Consider the following 23593-nt stretch of genomic DNA (forward strand, 5'->3'; position numbering starts at 1 on the left):
GAAAGATTGTTTAAAATGACTGGTGTAACCAACTATGTAAACTTTTAGGGGATTTTCACTCATGATTTGTGAACCAAATAATTTTCTCATATTTTCAAAATAGTCTAGAACTGTGATGTACAAAGCTCAGTCTCAAAGATCGTAACTGAGGCAAATACAGTCAAAATCCTGATTGATGTCAGTGCTGAAGGAGCACTTGACAGGGTAGCTTTGATACAATGACCTTTGGCCGTAGTTTGAGTGGTGCACCCACAGCTAGGGCAGCTTTAAGAAGGAAGTCATTGTTCTGTCAGAAGCAATACCACAGTCTTCTGCTTTGGTAACACTCTCTAGATACTCGGTATATAGTCCATCACTCTTAAGGACTCCAGTATAGTTTGCTAGCGTGTGCTGTTTCCTGCTGTGTAGTTAAATTCAGAGTTTTCTAAGCCCTTAGAGAAGGTGGAACCCGACTGACATGAGCCATTCCTGTCTACACTAAAGACTGTGCAGCTTGTAATGTTTTTAGACTGTCTATGGTTAAGCATACAAATGTTAAATGTCCCTGAAAATATCAGGTGAGGGGACAGATTAACCTTCGGAAGACATCAGTCTTGTTGTTTTGTGAACAGCAGAAGGCCGAAGAGAAATCCAACACAATGAAGTGGATAATTTGCACGAAAGGCCAAATAGGAAAAGAGTGAATCCATCTAAAATCAATTAATTGACACTGCAGATCAAAGTAGATTGTAGTAGTCCGGCCTGACACGTCATCCATTGTACTGTAGGGGTGTGGCCTAGCAAGGCAACATGCTGATGCAAGTGAGTCAACTCTCAGGCTGAACCCAATCTGCTCACATCGCAACACCTGGACCTTGCCGGATTACAGCGCTACAGAAAAAAATAAGTTAGAGGCCTGGAATCAACCATGAGTACTTTCACTTTCTGCATGTTAGTTGCAGGAGCCAGGGAGAAAAGCGAGCCACAAGGAGGTGCCGAGTGGTGCAGCCTAAAATGGCACCACGGCTCAGCAGTGATGGAGGCAGCGCTGTGGATAAGAGCCGGGCTGCTGTTGGGGATTGGAGTCACCACTAGCCTCCTTAGACGAGTGCCCGAGGAGCTGCTGCTGTTGAGACCAGCAGTGGTGGGGGGAAGGTTCTCCCATCCACAACTCAATGGACCTAAGGAGCCATCTTGCAGAAAATTAAAACCAATGGAGGGCTTAGAGGGGAAAGGAGATGCAATAGCTATAGATAGCTATAGATCTCAGAGCCAGGGTTTACATAGAGAAGAGGCCTGGGGACTCTGCAAACATCTAATTGCTCTGGCTTACGATGCTGATGTTCTTATTCTCTGAGTTGCAAAAAATGATGGTTTGTAAATTGATCAGTCCCTTCGTCCAAGGTTTGTCATTTTCACCTCTGAACAGAAATGCGTATGTCAGGGAGCAGATCATAAAAATAGGTAAATAAAAGAGTTTCGTTTGGGTACTGGTGAGAATGGCAGTAGAAAGATTTTCCTTCTAGACAACATTGACAGAACTACACTGAAACTTGACCTGTAGCAAACATTGGACATGTTGAACTGGCTTTTTTTATTTTTCTCTTTCCAAGAATAAGTTCAGAACATTGTAGTCACCTGGCTTTACTTGCTTGTGTCCCCTACACTCCCTTCCTGTCTTCCTTCCACTGCAGTAGGAGCCGCTGAACTGCAAACTGTCCTTGATTTGCAAAAGTGCAATGTGCCTCAAGAAAATGGCCCCTGGTCCAGGTCTGCCTGTGGTCATGTGATCCTTTTCAAATGTATCAAAAAGAGAGAAGTTTTCTCTGACGTCATTGTAGTATCCAATTCATCCAATCCTATTACTTCTAGTTGAGAGGGTTAGGCTTTCATGAGGCAAACATCGCTCAACTTAACATAAGCCCTCAGAGTTTGGATGGAGGTCACCGACCATTAGCTGTGTGGTCTGTCTTGGAAAAAATAGTGGCCTATATGTAATGCAGTTGTACATCAGGCACGTGGAGGCTGATCATTGTTTTTAATATTAAATCCACTTCTACTGTTCCTCTAATTTTCTTTAGTCCAAGTACAGAGACCTTTAATTATTAATCCGGAGCTGCCGGAAGGCGCGTACCCTAAGCAACTGAAAAGCTTCATAAAAATTAAATCTAATATGCGCCCCTGGGGGAGAAAATGGGAGGGGTGCAATTTTGAACAAATCTAATATTTCCATTAAGTCTGCAGCAGTGTACAAGTTGTTCAGTCACCGCAAATTATTCATGCCATTAAGTGTTCCAAAGCCACTCGTAAAATCTCCATAACATAAAACATACTTAAGACGGACAGGTCCCAGAGGTATGGAGGGTGCAACAAATTTAGGTAACGGGAAGTCTTCTAACACTTCTTGTTGTTGAATGGGGTCTTTTTTGTCACACTTCATCCTCCATTGAATGTGGCATATTTTGAGGTAAGAGTATGACGGTGGTGTATATTTTTAGGCACAAGTTGACTACTGTTTCTACCTTTCTTCATCATTTATCCAATCAAATAGAGGACAATCTTTCTGGGACACATCCACAAATGATAATTATGAGATCCCATTATGGTACTATCAAAACAAAATTGTTGTTGCTTGCAATGCACACATAAAGCGAGCAGGTTTCTTTTCATGGATTACTCACTGGAGGCTGTGAAAGCAGAGTGACTGAGGAAGTACTGAGCAAAAACGAAGGTCCCAATGGTGGCAGGGCAGGATTTGATGTGTTTCATTTCCACTGACTCTTCTTTCTAGAATCGCCCTATCCCTTCACAGAAAGTGAGAGGTCTTGGGATTACATTTGACTCTGATCTCTCTTTTGCTTTTCAAATCAGTACAGTAGCCGAGCATGGTAACCTGTCTGTGCTCGTGAAATCATTTCAACCCAATAAGCCACGCAGTTGTATGTGATTTCGCAGAAAAACAGTTTCATAGAATATCATTACTGAGAAACCATTTCACCTAAACTATTTCACCAAATTTTCCAGAAGAATGGCATTTACCATGTCTTAGAAGCCAATTCATACAATGCCTTTTTCCCAAATTTCTTTTTGCATGATTATTTTTTTTAAATGCCATTAATCATGAAAAAGAGGTGTGTATATTGAGTTTTTTTGGATGGCACTGTGCTACACCTATGCTCAAAAACTTTGCTAGAAAAGCAGTCATTTGAGGCGAGCAAATCTAGAGTGTCACTGGTGTGGTAGGGTGCACTATACTGGAGCTGCTGTCCCCCTAAACCTGGGAACTACCCAGAATTCTCTCTTCTCTTTTGCATAATTTATGCCTCACTCTGTGCCTGAAGGGATATGTTTGTGTGTGTATATGTATATATATTACAGGGACGTTAAATTAGGGTTTGAATTTGTGCGTACGAAACCTTAGAAATTCAGCAGTTATCGTTAGTTATTTCAGGTAAGTACAACTCGCGCCCTAAGGTAACTATAACTTACACTCCCACCAGGCACAGTTTTTTTTCATTAATTTGGCTGCTAATGCTTCATTGATAGTTTTAATGACTTTATAAATGTTGTCAGGCTTGCAGTAATACCTGGAGTAATTAGCAGTTCATGGCCAGGGCACAAGTTTTAGTTACCTTATGGCGCGAGTTATAGTTACTTGAAATAGCTCTAACTATAACTGCTCAATTTCTGTGGTTTTGTACGAGTAAATTCAGAACCTAACTACAATGTCCCTTTAACCTTTGTTTTTTTTTAAGTAAATTTCAGTGTTTTTTAATTCTGTTTCCTAACTATAATGTCCCTGTAACCTTTGTTTCTTTCAGTGAATTTCTATGTTTTTTTTAACGTAAAGTAATTTGAATAACTACACGTTAATCCAACTGCTGCTGTGCATAGCCTTTGGCTGTGCACAGCGGGAGTAGGCTGCAGGGCCTGGCCTGTCGCCATGCCCTACGGCCAACCCCCTATAACCACCCAACCACTCACTGCGGTGAGTGTTGGCTGGAGGGCCTGCAGCCAAGCCCTGTGGCCAGCTCCCTATGATGACCCAAACCCCTATAACCACCCAACCCCACACCGTGTAGGGCCTTCAGCCCTGTGAGGCAGGGGTTGGCGGCAGGCCTGACCTGTAATCACCCACTATAACCACCCAACACCCGCCATGCATGGCCAAAGGGTCTGTCTCTCTGGGTGTGAGAATAGGTGTGAGAGGGTGTCTCTGGGTGTGTGAGTGGGTGCGTGAATGTCTGAGTGGTTCTGTGAGTGGATGTGTGACATCTGAGTGGGTCTGTGAGTGGGTGCGTCAGTGTCTGAGTGGTTGTGTGAGGGTCTGAGTTGGGTCTGTGATTGGGTGCGTGAGGGTCTGTGTAAGTCTGAGTGGGTACATGAGGGTCTGAGTGGGTCTGTGAGTGGATGTGCGATGGTCTGAGTAGGTCTGTGAGTGGGTGCATAAGGGTTTGAGTGGGTGCATGAGTGTCTGTGTGGGTCTGTTAGTGGGTGTGTGTGTCTGGGTGGCTCTGTCAGTAGCTGCATGAGTGTCTGAGTGCTACTATGAGTCAATGAATTAGTGTATGAAGGAGTCTGTGAATGTCTTTTTTGCCGATATTCGCAAATTTGGAGCAACGTTACACAGGAGGGCCACGCTGAGAATCATGACGTATTCACGAATATCGCACATTGTGGGGAAAAAAAAATGTTAAGGTCATAATTTCCCCTTAAAGACCCCTATATTACAGCCATGGGGTCAGGGTCCTTCTATCCTGATCCCTTATGCCACCTTTCATTTTATTTTTCATCCCAGAGGATCGTGTTCAGTTACCTAGAATGGCAGATGCAACTTTTTGGCAAGATTGCTCTCAGCCAATCACAGCATTCTTGTTGAGGCGCTCATTCGCACATTTGCCACATTAATCGTGAAAACGTTGCAATGGGTCTGCAATCTTATATGTGCAAATTTGGTTTTCCTTTAATTTCTCTTTAAAGTTCTGAACAAATTTACTCCAAATAACAAAAAGCGTAATCTGCATTTCCCGAAAGCTACCTTTCTGCCAAATTTGATGTAATTCCTTCCAGCAGTTTGGGCTGTAGTCGTGTTCAGAACTTCTATGGGAATTAACAAAGTAAACGCATGCTTTTTGCCCCCCTTTTTTTTTTTCTTGGCCCCCCGAAGAAGAATTGCTGGCACACTTCTTTGGGGGGGAAATTTCTTGAAGATTCATCAAATGTTGCCATAGATATAGGCAAGCATTTTTCTATGGAAACATGGTTCTAACTATACCCACTGGCAAGCACCAGTAGGTAATATGTGTGTGTGTGTGTGTTTTTGTTTTTCCTTCAAAATATATATATATTTTTTATTTATTTGTGTATTTCCTCAAAATTGTTGTTCCTTAAGGTAGGTTTTCCATGCATTGTTTGCCTCTAATGCGGGTGCTCAGTTTTCGTTTTCCCATTAATTAATTTACATCAAAGCCATTCATCGGGTGGAGCTGATGAAGGATGAGTGATGGAGTGGCTAGATTATTGTAAAATAGATTGCAAATGGCACCAACCACAGAGCAACTACTACGAATGCAAGATTAAGTTTTCAAAGAGGCCTACTAATGGCATAAGCATAAACGCAGATCACTGTGCTCACAGTATTCGGAGCTCCTTGAACGAACTGTCTGAAGGCAGGACTTGACAACCTGCATTTCAGAAAACTCCTGAAGACTGAGCTTTCTAGTTGGCATCTTGCTTGAGACCTAGTTGATGGGCAGGGACTCAGGAATACAAGAGCCAGGGTTTCACTCGTCAAATGCACACTTAATAGCCCTGAACATTTGTCCGGTTCTTTCATGCTGACAAGGAGCATGAGCCTTGGCCTGACGAGACAGAAGGAAAACAGCACATGACAGAAAGAGAGGACCTGGAACTGAAGCTTCAGAGAGAGAGCGTGAGAGAGAGAGAGCGTGAGAGAGAAAGAAAACGAGACTGACCTTCATAGAGAGAGAAAAGAGGTGTAGGCCATGAATGAAACTTCCAAAGAGGTCAACTAAAAAACCAGAGAGGGACCACAAGTGTGGAACTGAGGCCTAAAGGCCAAACAGCCGCCTTCATTATGTCTGACTGAGGAAGAGAACCCCTGAAAGTAAGGGAATGTGTTACAACCCCTCCCCATTTTCTGTCCCTGCCACCACCTGTCAATTACCCTGTCTCGCATTCTCCTCAAAATGTATTTCACTAGGTAAAGTGTCGAGCTGGATGCAGCGTTTGGTTGGGCTGGACACTGCGGGGTCAGTCGCAGAAGAAAATAATGATATCATTGGTTACAGTGGGAATTAGGGAAAACCGAAGACAGGAGAAAATGAAAGGGCACGTGGGATGCAGGACATTGAAGTGACATATGGGAGAGGAATGTAAATGAGCATTTGGCTGAAGAGGTCATTGTGGGAGCTGAGAGGAAGTGAATTATAATTGCTGAAAGGGTTTTCTTCTTTTCCTACAGAGGAGGAATCTTCTGCTGGCGTTCCAGGCTGCTGAAAGTGTGGGCATCAAACCCAGCCTGGTGAGTACAACTGCTAGGAGCAAGCGAGGAGAACACGTGTCCCTCATGGGCAAAATCATTGCTTTTACAAGTGCCCCAGCATGTTCATGAAGCAGCATGACCTGTGTAAATAGTGCTTCCCCAGTGGCGGCTCGTCCTTTAGGGTGGAGGGGCCACCCTCCCCCACCTTTTGCCCCTCATGAAGAGTGTCTGTCAGGCTGAACAAAGGTCAGCCTGACAGACACTCTCCATGTTCAGCTCAAGCAGCCAGGAGCAGACGTGCAATTTGCGCAGACTCCTGGCTGCGTGAGCTGAGCTTTGCTGGGCTGAGAAGGTCACAGCTCCTATGGGCGTGGCCTCCTCTGCTCAGCAAAGGTTCCTCGAGGCCCTCCCCTGGGTGACGAAGAAAGCGTCACCAATTGACACTCTCCCTGGGCGCTTCAGGTTTAAGCCCTGAAGCGCCCAGGGCGAGTGTCAATCAGTGACACCTCGTCACAGAGTAGGGTGGGGTCAGCAGTCTCACTGACACCATCCCACTCTGTGACGAGGCTGGGACTGCTGCCTTCCCTAGCTGACCCAAGGTCAGCCAGTGAGGGAAGGCAGCAGTCCCAACCCTCCTGGGACCTGGAGGCTGAAGGTAATTGTGTGTGTGTGTGTGTATATGTGTGTGATGTTTTAAATTGAATGGTGCGCGCGTGCATGTTTGAGTGTTATGAGTGTTGTTAATGGATGTGCGTGGGTGAGTTCGTGTGTGTGTGAAAGAATGAGTGTGTGCGATCTTTTTAAATGAATGTTTGGTGCGTGTGTGGATGTTTGAATGGTATGAGTGTTGTTAATGGATGTGCGTGCGTGTCTGAGTGTGAAAGAATGAGTGAGTGTGTGTGTCCCGCCCCCCATTTCCCCCCCTCCCCCCAAAGTTGTTGGCAGCCACTGCGCTTCCCTACTGTGGGCACCAGGCAAGGCCTAAACCTGAGTGAGGGCTGTTCTCCATGAAGGACCAGAAATGGGTGTCCAGTCTGAGATTGATCGGATCAGCGAGTGCACTGATAGCATTGCCATGGAGTTACAAAGAAAGGGGCCCTCCACCAAAGAGTGTTTAAGCGGACGCTGTGATTTTGATTTTCAGAATGGGAAATGGGAAAGATGTCATTTAAAAGTGATACAAGTGTTTCCAAAATGCCGTCCCCAAAGAGAAGGGGAGGCTCCAGCATGCTTTAGATGGCAGCATTGGCACGGGCGTTGTTCCTGTCCGCCATCTAACCCCGTTTATTGCTCCCTGTTTATAGACGTCGCATCTATTACTGTGATGAATGCGGACTCACAAATGCAGCACATTAGGTGCATAAACACATTAGCTAAAAGCTGTTTTGAAGACTTTGTTTTCCAGTCCTTGGCAAAACACTGTAGGGATACAATTAATTTACATATTTTGAATTCTAGCTCTGATAAAGTAAATTAGCTCTACGCAGCTATCGAAATGCTCATCACAGTCGACAATGCCGTCGCGATGGGTAAGAAATAAGATGAACAATCAGTTCCACCGAATAAAATGAACAAATACAGGAGGGGGAGGGGTTCATCCGAAAGCTAACAAACAAACCTAAAGTTCCGGTGAATTTAATAAGGATTCCTCATAGCGGACAAATTCAAAAAGTGTAGCGTGACATAAAGCGTGCAGAACAGCCGAATGGATGCTGTGCGAGTTTCCATTTTAGGCACAAACACGCTGGTGAAAAGCAGCAATGCATGAGCTGCACCCTACCTCACTCAGAGGCCGGGTACTCTGTCAAAGTCTGTCAGCAGCATACATCTAGGCAGAGCCAGAAGGCGACAGTAGCATCTACCAATGCATTCAAAGTATCTCAGCTTCTGCATTAGTGAAATACAGCTTAGGGCTCCATGGGATACAGTAAAAGCAGCATCTCTCAGAAATGTGGGCAAGCCTCCATCTTAAACGGGAGCTTTCCAAGTGAAACACACCAGCGCCAACGCGACTCTAGGCACTTCTTTAAACGACAGAACTCCAAAAAACTCCCAAAGCAAGATACCATCAATGCCAAGTTAGAAAGTTACGGAAGTAGTAACGTACAATTGATGTTTCTGTTATGTTAAACTGATGTTTATTTTTTATAACTGCATTTATATTGTGCTTACTACACCTGGCGCGGCGTAAGGTGAGTCCATTCAGTGTCAGGTCGAACAACGCCTAGAGATGAGACAACTTGAGTGGACTTAAACGAATATCCAAAAATGTAACTTGTAATTTGCTGATTTAACTATATTAAAAATAAGGAGGCAGAGGCGCTAGAACGAATTGAGGAACAAAACCAAAAAACCTTGGCTGTCTGACTGCTTAGGAACAATACCACTAAACTTAAGTTCTTCTGGTACACAATGTACCCTGCGGGTAGCTCGACAAAATCCGTAGCTGGAAATGCAATAATGGGCAACTTTTTTCATCAAAGTAGTCCCAGAGCAAGATCCAATGACAAATGATGCCAATTCGGAGCTACTTTTGGTACACCAGCTGCTGGGGCTGTTGGTGGATTTACAGAAGCCCAGTGTGCGCTGGGCACCTGTTCCATTGGATTTTCAGAGATGTAGTTATATTTCCCTGCACGTTCATGGGGATCCAGGGAGGCTTCTGTGACATAAATATTGTTGCTGTGCCGGGTGAAGCAGGCAGACGATTGCAGAGGCTGTAAAGTGGTTTGCGTTGAAACCCCAGACTTCCGAAGACAGTCCGTCCCTTCCGAACTAATGGACCCTCGGTGTATTGATTCATTTTACACTGGTGTCTGTGAGACCAATGTGCATTAATATAAAGGCCGTCGAGGCGTGGTCAGGGTCATTTGTTGAAGTACACAGGATATATTCGGTCTGTGTTTTTTGTGTTTACCTCCAAAACTGGTGCTTTCAACCCATTTCTTGCTAACCTCATTCTCTGCTAATTTTATGTGCACCGTTGGTCTTGCCTATAGCTCCTCCTTTTTCACTGTCCCAGCCCTTCACTTCCTGCTTTTCATTTTCTTTTCTCCGCCTCTCTTCTTCCTGTATCTCACACGCTCCCTAATTGTATTTCTCCCGACAGTGTGTTTCCATCTTTCTCTCCTTCTCATTTTTCTTATGATCTCCTTCCCAATTTCCCTAGTCTCGCCTTCCATACATTCGTCTCTCTCTTAAAGTCATTTTTATTTCTTTAATTGTTTTCAGTCTCCTTTTGATTTCTTTCTGTCCCCTCTGTTCTCTTTCCGATAGGCTACTTTCATTACCTACTCATTCTTGAATTTAAAGATCTTCGTCAGTACTTCACAAATGCCTTCTTAGGAGTGGTTTAAAACGCGGGCTGGTGGTACAACCCCTCTCTGTTCTCTTGTTCCATCACCCAGGTCAAGAAAACCTTCTTCTAAAGGGTGTTGCAATGCATTGCAGTTCCTGTGAATGTGATGCAAATATGGACTATACTAGTAATCCATATGCAATAGACTCACAAACCATTGGGAATACCTGCCACCCCATACAGAACCCACTACCAACCACATTAAACTCACATGGAATGCAGTAGAGTATTAGAAAGAACAAGCAATGTATGGAAATCGCTACCACTGTAGGAAGAACATACCATGTAACCAATATGGAACACACTAATGAAGTGTATGTAAGACCCTTGCAACCATGTGGAACACGCTACGTTTGAAAGTGATTTGGAATGCATTACTGCATTGTAAGTAACTCACTTTGTTGCATACCAACCAACCAATCTGGAGTACACTACCAAAACATATGGGATACAGTCACACTAACAAACCATGCACAGTGTACTGCCATTCATACAAGTAACCTGCTTTACATCTAATACAAAACCAATCTATTTTTTTTAGCATGGGAGCCAGAATCACACAAGTGCTGGCAGGGCCCGTTTCTGGTCTTACGAGTAGCTCTGTCGAGACTTTTGCACGGGAAAAACGCAGGTAAAGGCGGGCCTTCCCAGGCCATTAGGCCGTATACACATTTGTTAATTTAGTATAGTGTTGAACAATGAACACCCAAATTGCAGCCTCAGAGCTTTATCACACCCTCCACTTCAGTGGGAATAGGCATACTCTAGAGTCACATTTGAAGTCCAAAATGCTGCTCTATATACAATGTATGTGCATGTACACGTATGCACATCATTCAATGTACTTTTTCAAAGACCCTTTTGTGTCTGTCACTTTGTCACTGCAGTTCAGCAGTGATTTTTTGAGGTGATGCTTGAACCTGCACATTAAAATATTACAAGCATTTATAATAAATATTCAGTCCTGCCTTCCAGGCAATAAGACAAACAATAAGGAAAGCAACATTTGCTTTAAGAAAGTATGCACTGCTATTGAATGAATTAATTAAAATACTTTTATAGTTCAAAACAAACACCAAAGATGCATCGTGGCACCACAAGAGTGGGGACAAAGAGAGGAGGAAAAGACACTGGAAACAGGTTCATTAGGAATTGTCATGAAAATACTTCTAATTGCTTGTTCATGCCCTTATTTATAGAAAAGGATGGGTTTTACCATACTTACGGAAAGTTTCATGGCCATCAATGGGTTGCAGAGAATGTGACAGTTGAGTCTATGCTTTATAGGCCAAAACTCAGACTCTCCTCCAAAGTGGGCTTTTGAAAATCACAGAACATATCCCTGACTTATGAAACTGTACAAAACAGGGGCTACCCTTCTTGGAAATCACCTGGCACCAAGGGCAATCAACGCATAAAGAACAAGAGTCTCATGCGGTATAACTATAAATGGTTGAAAGATCAGAAAACAATAAACACACACATTACAACAATTCTGTTTCACTGAAAGCCATCAGGCAAGGAAAACAACGTACCACAAAAAGTGACGCAAAACATTTACTGCTTCATCGAAGGTGCTTGATGCTCATAGGTGCTCACATAGTGATACATAGAGCAGAAGTGACAGTGTGTATAAAAACAACAGGATAGTGGAGCCACATCAATTAGTCATAGGTGGCACTGTCAATGCAGAATTCTGAGTCACTAGGCGATTACATACAAAATGGGCTCTATTTATCATGTATGTTGATAACGTTTTGACCTTGGACAATTACTGGAGCATTATCAGGACTGTGGGAATTTGGAGGAAGCAGCAAGGTAAGTATATTGCTGACTTGTCAGAATTTGATGATCAAGAATGCGCTATTTGAACGGAGAATAAATCTTGTCATAAGGGAACGTATAACACAATAAAGGCTCCCAGTTGGCTGCAGTTATGAAAACACCACTGGCGGGTCAGATCCTGCCACAGGGAGAAGCACAACTGCATCTAGAAATAAAGAAGCGGCCAAAGGCTGCTTAGGTTGGCATCCCAAATTGTAAGCAGATCAAAGAGCTTGTGTATACGTGTGCTTAGTAATAAAGCTCATGAAGGCAGGAGCACCAATGCATTGTATCACTTTATGGCCAAGCATAAGGTTTTGAAAAGTATTCTCTTCTGCACATTCAGCAAGTGATTTTTACACCTGGCCTTAGTGATAGTTTCAAATCTGTGCAGTCCCAGAGCCAGCCTCAGGACTGTGTTCTAAATGAGATGTGATCTGGAGAGCAGGTGTGCAGAAAGCCCCAGGTAACAAACACTGGCATAGTCAATCTTTGAGAGGATTGATGCTGCCACTGCCATGGCACAAACCTCATGCAAGATGACTCTGAGATACTTCATAAGAATGTTCTATTGATAGAAGAGTTGAGTATGCAGATGCTACAGAATAGAGCTGTGCTTTAAGAGACGTCTTTGCCGAATGTAAAGCCCAACTTTGAACAGTACTAGCTGGGGTAAGTGGGAGACCCTAAGCTTAATTGGCAGAAGTAGAGACCCCAGATCTGAATCATTGTTTTTCAGTGTTTAACTTTAGAATGATTTTGTGTATCCAGTATTGAATAGGAGAAAGGCAAGGCTCAAAACTGTTGTACCTGTTCGGTAGAGCAGTTGAAGCGGAAAGGGAGTTGAGTATCTTCAGCATATGACATACATTCCAAGCCAAATAAATAGATTGGAATATTAAGGGATGTATATTGATGTTGAACAGGATTGTAGTCCCTGACAAACCCTAAGGTACTCCCCAGCTTGCCTGGGTCACATTAGACCTGAATGGTGTCACTTATAGTGACTAGCTTTGACCTGCAAGAAAAGAAACAAACCAGGCAAATGTGTTTTTTGCAAGGCCTATCACCACAAAACGCTTGATCATAATGGCATGATTGGCTGTCTCAAGGGCCACGGAAAGGCCCAAACTGGATCAGGCCTTCCCAGGTGTCTATTCCCCATAGTCAACCTTAATTTGGTTAAGATGGAGGTCAATGTGGTGTCAGTACCCATAACGGGGTGAAGGCCATTCAGAGCTAGGTCTTGCAAGTGTTTTTGCTCTAAATGAACCAACAGCCATTTGACAAGATTCTTCTCCCTATTTGATGTGACAAGGGAAAGAAGCAATAGGCCTGAAAGTAGATTCAAGAGATGAGTCAGCAGGGGTTTAACCACCCTTTCTGCTTTTTTTTGGAACCTGGCCAGAAGCAAAGGAGTGATTCAGGATAACTGTAATTGTGCAAGTCACAGTTTCTGCCAGGTCATAAGGAATTCCAATAGGGTAGATATGATCTGAGAACCTGACTTAATGGATCTAAGTAACTGGAGTATAAAAGTCTGAGGAGGATGGGAGGGAGGAGCTGAATACGCTGTGTCCTGTCCACACACAAAGGGTTGCATAACTCCCCCCACACCCCCACCCCTGTAGTGAGTCTGGAGCCAGAACAGGAAAGGCGGTGACTGTGCACTTCAAAGGCATGTTTTTGAAGTCTCCCTCACTTCAAAGGCCCAACTGGGTATAAGTACTAGACCTCTGACACCACCACTTCAGTCACTTCTGGACCTGTGGATGCTCTGCCAGGAAGAAGGACTGCTATGCTGCTGTGTGCCTGCTGCCCTCTTGCTTGGGAGTGAGAGGGACTGGACCTGAATCTCTCCAACCCAGAACTCAGAGTGACTCCAAGGGCTGGTTGTCTGGCCTGGTGATCTGGAGTCTCAGGGGCATAACAGACTTTCAACCACCCTGCTCCTGGACTTTGCCATCTGTGAGTCTGTCCTGTCAAGTGGTACCACTCCAGTCCTAGACCCACGGAAGTGGACCTTTGGTGCTTGCTCGGGCAAAACCAATGCATCCTCTGCTACGGGAGCAGAATCAACACATTGCAGACGGTGTGTGGAGAAAATCAGCATCACCTCTACAGCGAGGGTCGGAACTGCCACAACCCGAATCGCATTGCTGTCGTACCTCGCATCTTGAAACCAGCTCATCTCCTTCAGAACCGATACTGCAGCATTTTTCTCCACACAAGGTACTCACAACCCCGTCAATGACAGCCTCAACAATTATACCAAAACTCTGCATCGCAACCTCTGCCCTCATCAGAACCAACCCATCGTCTTGACTGTCCAACCCATCCTCAACGTCAGTGCCTCAGGAACTCTCACCACATTTGAGAACCGAAGCATCACTGCTGTTACATGGAGAGCATCAACACATCCTCTCTGCTGCATGGTTCGGAACCAACACATCACTCCGCAACCCAGATTTAGGGTACTTTGGCGAAAACTTCATAACTCAAGTTTTGCAGATTGGGTTTTTGTCTTTTTGCTCTTGTTTTATTTATTAAATTAAGTTCTATTTTTCTAACCTGGTGTGGAATCCTTCTGTGTGGTGTTTTTACTGTTTTACTGTTGGAAGTGTTGCACAAATACTTTACACATTGCCCAAGGATTGTGGTTGCTGCTTGACCAGAGCTCACCCCCAGTCAGCTAACAACCCATTTTTTCACAGGAAACATTCTTAAAAATCAAGAGGACAGTGTCCTTGAAGGATGCAGCTAAGCAGGAATTAAACAGTGAGAAAGTGGTTCCAGGATCTGGAGGTAGATTTACTTAAACCTTTAAAAAAAATTTAGACAGGCATTTGGGAGGTCAATTATGACAGACATGAATTGATTGTATTTAAAATGTCAAAGTGAACAAATACATGATCCATTCACCCTGTAAGTATAGAGAAGCTAAACTGAATCATGCAAGGTGAGGCAAAAACAATACTTCAGGCCTTTTTGAAACTCATTACGTTAATATTATTGATGACTATCATGTAAAATGCATGTATTTGTGATACGTTAAAGAAAGTGATCCCTGGGGTATGAGTGCAGTTTTCCATCCGGAAAGCTCAGAGGTTTCTGAACTTTTTCTGGTTTTAGGTCTGGTGTAGAAACAGCTTTTTGTGTTCTCCCCAGCCTCATGCTATCAAAACAATTCATAAATCAAAAAAGGCACACATAGAAGGCCATTGGTTCGGACTTCTTCATGCATTGGTCTGTTCAGCTGTCATTTGAATGTTGCTTCTGCCACCACAGCATACAAAATGATGCAATGGGCAATCCAACTTCAGCCACTGGCTCTCTTGCATTCTGAATGACCACATTTGGCTGATCGCATATGCACATCCATCTAATGTTTTTTCCTTTTGTTATCCTTTTTTTAAAGTCATTCTTGAGTGTTTAAACTATATCTTCAGTTTACAATAATTCAAAGCCAATAGTATCCTTTATTTGTGCCAGCAAGAATCGTATATTCCTGTGATTTGCATCAAAGCTCAAGGATTTTTATACCCGATCTAAATCCCCCCTCCTGCTCGAGAGATTCAGCCTATCCTACTAAAATCATATACAATGGTTAATTTGTGTTTTTAAGTTGAAATGTTTATTGTGAGCAAATAACCACAACCTCTAGGCGGTGGCATGTTTTCTTTTTAGGTCTAGGGGTAGAACTTTTGATATTTAGTAAAATATGTATAGTATAGTTACATATAGGGCTTTCAGCCAGTCATTTTCATCAACTGGGCTATTATTGTCATTCACATTTTTCTTCCACCCACTACAGTACAAAGCATGAGCCAGTGGGCGAGCCCACTTTAGACAGTGGCTTAGTTCACTCTAAGTGATGGCATTCTGTTCTTTAAGCATATCAGCACACAAAGCAGTTCCATTCAGTGCCAAAGACAACTATGGGAATGTGTGTTTTTTTTAGACCAAAAAACATGGTTGCTTTCTTCCAATTTTTTAAATATTGACAAGGGACCAACAGATGCCCCAAAGTTTTATATAAAATCATGGCAAAACAAAACACACATTGAGAAAGTCAAAAGGCTGCCAGCCAATACCAGCTTTGCCAATTTTCCTATTGTTGTGGCACGTGGTTGCAGTGAAAAACATAAATAAAATTAATTGCACCGGTTTGCCAAGGCCATACCTGTTGGACTTGCCAGTCCATGTTTATTATTGCTCTGAAATACCCTTATGACTTTGAGAGCTCTACAAAAGCTACAATAATCTAAGTACTATCACACACAGGATGGTGTAAAGAAATTGATTCCAACAGTGTTTACACTCTATATCATTTGATGCACTTGACCCAATCACACAAGCAAAGGCTATAAATACATACAAAGCACACATAGAAACCAGGGTTGGACTGGCTTATAGGGCAATCAGGTAGTGCTCGCAGGGCTCATCTGAAAGGCCAGTGTCTGTGCCATTTTTTTATGGTCGAGCACAAAGTGCTCCGTCCATTCTGTAATCTCTCTTTGGGCTTGAAACCACGGCCATGCCACGTCAGTCACTTACATTGGTTTGTGGGCTTGCCTTTTAAAATCCGCTTGCTTTCATTTGTGAAAGGCATGCATACGTCATGCCTTTTCCGGTGTTTAGCCCACCTACACAGCACCGGTAAAGTACCAAAAACATATGAGGCTCGATATTTTCAGCCTGGAGTCTGGACTACTTTATCTGTTTATTTTCCATGCAGCGCGATCGCTGCGTGGATTGCTTTACAACGCTAATAGCTCTAACTCGAACAAATGCGAGACCCGTTGCATTGAAAATGCTTGTTTTTCAACTGTTTAAGGGTCTTTTTTATGTTCTGGTGGGACAGTTTTTAGGTTGAGCGTGCAAGCGCTGTGACATGTTGTAATCTATCTGTCTGCTTTTAACCACACCCACTGCACACCCATCACTTTCACTCGTTCATGGGCTTGCCTTTCAAAAATCCTTTCTTATCATTGATAAATGCTTTATGTTTATCCCTCCTTGGGCTAGTTTTGTTACCGCCTTGCAGATTGCCCCTGTTACATGGATAATTGCACGATTGCTGATATGTTTGAATGTGAGGGAACTTCTTTTTCCTTTTGTGTCTCTCCTTCTCTACTTTGCGCTCAGGGAAGCCATGGTGCTTTAAATCTTTTTGTTAATGTCAACTGTTTTACTTTTCATTTTCAATTTGTGTGGCAGGAAAGGTCCAGTTAGGAATTTACAATGCTAATAGCTCTAACTCGAGCAAACGCAATACCCATTGCATTGCAAATGCTTGTTTCTGTTGATTTCCCTGATGTTGCCACCAGTGCTTTAAATGGAAAAATAGAAGTGCAGGTACTCTGTACCAGAGTACCTGCTTGTTTCTGAGAAGTGCCGGTACTCTCTAATTAAAAGTATTACGTTTTTCTTGAGATATGCCGGTACTCTCACTCTCAAAATAAAAAAGTGCCGGTACTCAGTACCGGAGAGTACCGGCCCATTTAAAGCACTGCCACAAACTGCTTGCAGCAAAGTTGAAATCCAGGGTGCCTTCAAAACACTTATCCAGATTGTCTTTAAAACTGCCTCACCTTGCAAACATGGGTGATATTTTAGCCATCTAATTCATTAATGGCAAACACTCTTATTTTGGTGCCTGGGCCTAATTTTTTGTTCCAGTTCGACCCAATCAGAAACCATACAGCACACACTAACAGCCTAAATAGAACTGTTACCAGCTCACCACATTGCATCTCGAATTGAGGAAATACCTGAAATTTCGGTTAGACATCAAGACAGACATAACATGCAACCCCACAACCAAATGATACCTCTACTCTTGGACGGAACCTCACTTTTGTAGTCTCTCAGCTCTGCAAAAATGGAAAAATAGTATGTTAATTTATTTAAGGTTTATATTACTCAACTCTACCTAGATTTGCAGTCAAAAAATGAATTGTGACCTTGAACCTGTTAAACAAAGAGACGTTCGTGCAACATTGGATAATGACCCTATCACAAAGAAATAATTGCCCCTGTGCTTAAGTAACTCGTGAGTGTTTCCGGGAAGCCGGGGCTGCTTGTGGCAGCAAAGAGAGGCTATTACTGAGAGCGGCGGCCTGGAGGTGTCCTGTTGTACGTTTGTCTGTCTGGCCGGGTACAGGTCGGTGCATCGCGTGGTGAATGGATAAGTTGATTATACCAGCAAGAACACCGATGATGACACATCATTGCCGACAGAATTAACTAAGTTAAAGGAGACAGAAGGTCATGTAGACAGGTTGTGCCTGTGCATGGGATGTCAAATTTAACGTATAAATTGCACGAATAAATTAGTCAAATACGGTCTGCGCGTAGCATGGTCGGAAACGATAATTATATCAGGATGGATTGGAGGGTTCCACTGTTAGTGGAGTCGGCGCTTTTCCACGTCAGACTCTCCGCCGGAGAAAGAAGAGCAGAACAAGCACTGGCAAAGCTGTAGGTCTCGCCTGTGAGTGAGCTACTGACTTTGTCAATATATTTAACCCATGTTGTGCATTGGCGAGGCCGCTGTGCAGCACTGCTGGAAGTTAAAACAAAAATAAACTGCTGCATCCTAGTTGTTGCTGGTGGGACGGGAGACAATACGGAGGGAGGGACAAAGGTGTGGGGGGGAGGGGGGGGGGGGAAGCGCTATGAAGCGACCAGCGCTGGCCGCATCATATTGCTTTTTTTTTTGTTCATTGTGGGGTGGGAAACAGGCACAAAATGGAGAGACGGGGCGGAGGCAACACAGATAATGTGTGTGTGGGGGCTATTGGGAGCAAGCATGTGGACAACAGAAAAATGGAGGGCACGGGAACCAATTGAAGGGGGCAGGGGGCACTTGGGAACAAACAGCAGCATGGACAACAAAGAGGGAGAGATTGCAGCTGGGGTAAGTAATATGGACAGGAGATGGTGGAAAGGGGCAAGCAACACTGAGGGAGGGAGGAGCACAGAAGGAAAGAAGTACCTGAGGGAGCCAGCTGAAGAGAGGCACTCTGGGAAAGTGCTTAAACACAAATAGCAGTGCCTAAAATATGAGCAGTGGAAGGACACAAGTTATAAATACATCCATTCTCCAGGGAATGGACACATGCACAAAGAGGAAAGAAGCCTCTGGCAGGTGACCGATAATAAGGAAGCGAATGAGAGTAACAATGAACCTAACAAGTGGTAAGCAATGGGCGGCCTCTAATCCACTCTTAGAGAACAAAAGGTCTGGAAAAGATAGCGCACGCTCTGTCTGGGCGAGATCCAGTGCTTAGTTTGTAAATAAAAAGGTTCCGGCGCCCAAAGCCCTCCCCTTAAACACGCGGCTGCTGCAATTAAGTGTGTGAACACGAAATACTGAGGCAGCATAATCCTGAAGCCATCTTGGGCCTCATCAATCCATTTACAGCCACTCCCTGCCTCTTCAGCTCACTCTTGCAGCTTTCTACTTTCTCCCTTTGAGACGCTTTTTCATTTTCCCCTTCCTCCGTCTTCCCCATATGTGTCTTTTGCTCGCAGCAAATGCTTGAGGCAGAAGAGTAAGCCCCGGCCCTCAAAAATAAGTGCCGGTGCTCCGCACCGGAAACAACATGCACAAATTAAGCACTGGCGAAATCTAAAAAGGAGAAAGAAAGTGGAAAAGAAAGGTAGGAAACAGGGACAAAGGGAGAAATCAGAGATAAATACGATCCTGCAAGAGAGAGGTAAAGAGAGGCTGAGCAAAGAGTAGTGGGATAGACATGAGGTGAGATCGAAACAGCCTTACTATTTGGTAGATGACTAGCTCAGCTCAAGGTCTTCTTGACCCTTGACCACTCGAGACCACAGCGAATCGAGCATTTGTGTGGCTGTGCATGCCACCAATGCTGTCACCTCATGTGTCAAGAATTTAAGACAAAGCATTGGTGTGAAATGGACAAAAGAGAAATAGATATCCATATAGAAGCTGAATTGCAAAGTGGATTTAAAAAAAAAATTAAAAACAAAAAAATTAATCCTGGCTTCCTCGGTTGTCGAAATTGTGTGATCCTAGGCAAATATTTCATTTCACCATAACTCCTTTTACTTCATTATCATATTTCGAAGAGCGTTTAAATCAGTGTGTTCAGGATGTCCACTATGCATAAACCTCTTGTTTTTTGTTTAGGAGACTATAATGTTCTGTCTGCAGTAAAAATCTAAATCACATATAAATGGTACACATGAATGTTGATTTGCCTTTTTGGTCACTAATGCCATTCTCAGGAGGCAGGGGGGAGTGAGAATAATACTTTTAAGTTAATGTTGAAAAACAGTTGCTTTTAATAACTATTTCATAATTCAATAATGTAATCTGAAGTACTGAAACAAATCTGCAGGTTAAAAAAAATATATTTTTTGAATTTTGAAGTGACTTCATCATAGTTTAACCCCTTCGCTGCCAGGCCTTTTCCCCTCAGGTGCCAATCCTTTTTTTGGCTATTTGGGGCAGTTCGCGCTTATGCCGTCATAACTTTTTGTCCACATAAGCTACCCATGCCAAATTTGCGTCCCTTTTTCCCAACATCCTAGGGATTCTAGAGGTTCCCAGACTTTGTGGGTTCCCCTGAAGGAGACCAAGAAATTAGCCAAAATACAGCAAAAATTTCGTTTTTTTTCCAAACAATTGGCAAAAGGGCTGCCGAAGAAGGCTTGTGTTTTTTTCGCTGATAATGGCATCAACAAAGGGTTTGTGGTGCTACAGTCACCAGCTTCCCAGCTTTCAGTAACAGGCAGACTTGTATCAGAAAACCCAATTTTGCAACACAATTTTGGCATTTTACTGGGACGTACCCTATTTTTACTATTTTTTGTGATTTTAGCCTCCTTCCAGTTAGTGACAGAAATGGGTGTGAAGACAAAATTTCGAATTCAGCAAGGGGTAATTTGTGTAGATCCTACAAGGTTTTCCTACCGAAAATAACAACAGAAATAAAAAAATATTGAAATTGAGGTGAAAAAAACAGCCATTTTTCTCAACGTTTTACTCTGTAACTTTTTCTTGTGATGTCAGATTTTTGAAAGCAATATACCGTTATGTCTGCTGGACTCTTCTGGTTGTGGGGATATATAGGGCTTGTAGGTTCATCAAAGACCCTAGGTACCCATGAGCTGCACCTTGCAATGGGTTTGCATTCTATTCCCGGTATACAGCAATTCATTTAGTGAAATATAAAGAGTGAAAAATAGGTATAAAGAAAACCTTTGTATTTCCAAAATGGGCACAAGATAAGGTGTTGAGAAGCAGTGGTTATTTGCACATGTCTGAAATCAGGGGTGCCCATACTAGCATGTGAAGTACAGGGCATTTCTCAAATAGACATATTTTCTTACACACTGTCTTACATTTGGAAGGAAAAAATGTAGAGAAAGACAAGGGGCTATAACACTTGTTTTGCTATTCTATGTTCCCTCAAGCCTACCGATAAAAATGGTACCTCACTTGCGTGGGCAGGCCTAATGCTTGCAACAGGAAACACAACATGGACACATCACATTTTTTACATTGATATCGGACGTGTTTTTTGCAAAGTGCCTAGCTGTAGATTTTGGCCTGTAGCCCAGTCAGCACCTAGAGAAACCTACCAAACCTGTGCATTTTTGAAAACTAGACACCTAGGAGAATCCAGGATGGGGTGACTTGTGGGGCTCTCACCAGGTTCTGTTACCAGAATCCTTTGCAAACCTTAAAATCTGGCTAAAAAAACACCTTTTCCTCATATTTTGGTGACAGAAAGTTCTGGAATCTGGGAGGAGCCACAAATTTCCTTCCACCCAGCATCCCCCCAAGTCTCCCTCTAAAAATGGTACCTCGCTTGTGTGGGTAGGCCTAGGGCCTGCAAAAGAAAATGCCCCAAAACACTATGTGGACTCATCAAAATTATCAAATACTGAACTTCCCGTTTTTAGCTGGGGTGACCTGTGTTTTTGGAACTGGGCTCAGCAGCCATCTAGGGAAACCTACCAAACCCAAACATTTTCTGAAAACTAGACACCTGAGTGAATCCAGGGAGGTGTGACTTGTGTCGATTCCCCCAATATTTTCTTACCCAGAATCCTCAGCAAACCTCAAATTTAGCTAGAAAATCACATTTTTCCCACATTTCTGTGTGGGATCACTGCACCGGGATAAATTTCCTACCACCCAACGTTCCCCTCAATCTCCTGGTAAAAATGATACCTCACTTGTGTAGGTGGGCCAAGTGCCTGTGACAGGGAAGAGCCAAAAACATGTCGAAATTGGGTGGTAGGAATTTTGTTTCCGTAAGGTCCCATCACAAAAATGTGGAAAAAATGTGTGATTTCCAGCAAAGTTGGTGGTTTGCAGGGCATTATGGATAAGAAAATGGTACGGGTGCATGTGAAGCACACCACCCTGGACTCACCTAGATGTTTAATTTTCAGATGTGTCTAGGTCTTGTGGATTTTTCTACATGGCAGTGTCCCAAAGTCCAAAAAGTGCAGCCCTCACCATTCCAAGTGGGACGGTTTTGAGAGTTAGCCAAGCTTTCATGCCCAAATGTAAAACCAAAACCCAAAATAATCAAATGTCCTCTAGCTTGCCGTGGGATAAGATGTTTTAGTGTGCGGGGAGAGAGCTGAAAGACTTTTACCCCCTTCAGTTGGGGTGGGGGCTAATCCATGCCCATACTGGTTGGTAGCCACCACCACACTATTTTTGTTTTAATTCCCTTGCATCTAGTAGACCTTCTGCCTCCCCCACCTCCCAACCCCTCGGGTGTGGATCGGGGGTAATTGCCCTATCTGCCCACTGATGAGCAGAACAACTTTGGACCCATTTATTTGGGGTGGGGGTATAGCCATACCCCCACACTCCTATTTTGAAAAAAAAATCTTCCCTGGTCTCTGGTGGGCTTTCTGCCCCCCCTTGGGTGCAGATGGTCCTTCCAAAAATAGGCCGATAAGATATGGCCAACAGTAATGTGCCCCCATGGGGAGCGACCCTTGCCCAAGGGGCTGCCCAGCCCAAACAAAACACACACATACACACACTAATCCCTGGTGCCTAAGTGTTTTCTACCCCCCGGGGGCAGATCGGCCTCATAGAAATACACCGGTATGCCCCCAAGTGGGGCAGAAACGGCCTAAAAACAATTCTCGCAACCTGCCTAATTAATATAGGCTGAAAAGGCCTGATAAAATAAATTGCCCCCGGGGAGCGACCCTTGCCTAAGGGGTCACCCCCACCCAACCCCCTTATCAATATAAATAAAAATAAAAATCCCTGGTGTCTAGTGGTTTCTGCCCCCCCGGAGGCAGTGTGGCCTAATTAACATAGCCCGATCTGCCCCCAGGGGGAGAAGAAATGGCCTTAGATTAAATGCCCTCCCTTGGGGAGCGACCCTTGTCCAAGGGGTCGCTCTTCTTCTTTGTTTACACAAAGTAAACAAACCCTTGGTGTCTAGTGGGCATTCCTGCAGCACGATCGCTTTGCGATCGTGCTGCAGGAATGTACAGAGAGACATGAAAAGGGAAGGAAAAGCTTTTCCTTCCCCTTTCATGCCTCTCTGCCTCCCCTGCGCCCCGTACCGGGGAGAAACTAATCAGTATCTCCTCGGGTCACGGTGGAAGCATTGCTTCCAGTGCAACAGGAGTTGACCTCTGATGAGGTCAGTGTGCGTTGGCGCGCTGACGTCATCAGACGTCACTGGGGGAGGGGTGGGGGGTCAGTGGTGGATGGGGAAGTGTATCTCCTTCCAGCCCTGCCCTGGGGGGGGGGGGGGGTGGTGGGGAGGCCCTGGTGGGGGAGCGCCAGCACTTCCCCCGAGGGCCTATACCAGGATGTAGTGGTTACATCTGTGGCACCTCAGCACCGCACGTCCTTGGCGGGGAAGGGGTTAACATGATTTTTGTTGCATGCCTCACAT

At 44.0% G+C, this 23593-nt stretch overlaps 1 protein-coding gene across 2 annotated transcripts in view; it reads left to right on the forward strand.

The window, feature by feature from the left end:
• Positions 1–23593, forward strand: part of SPECC1 (sperm antigen with calponin homology and coiled-coil domains 1) — a 956149-nt gene that overhangs the window by 864245 nt on the left and 68311 nt on the right. For both annotated transcript variants that reach the window (XM_069226282.1, XM_069226283.1), the window contains one exon: positions 6464–6523. In XM_069226282.1, coding sequence (XP_069082383.1) covers positions 6464–6523 — 60 coding nt within the window. The remainder of the gene's footprint in view (positions 1–6463; positions 6524–23593) is intronic.

Source organism: Pleurodeles waltl, chromosome 3_1 (genome assembly GCF_031143425.1).
Source record: "Pleurodeles waltl isolate 20211129_DDA chromosome 3_1, aPleWal1.hap1.20221129, whole genome shotgun sequence".
Lineage (NCBI taxonomy): Eukaryota > Metazoa > Chordata > Amphibia > Caudata > Salamandridae > Pleurodeles > Pleurodeles waltl.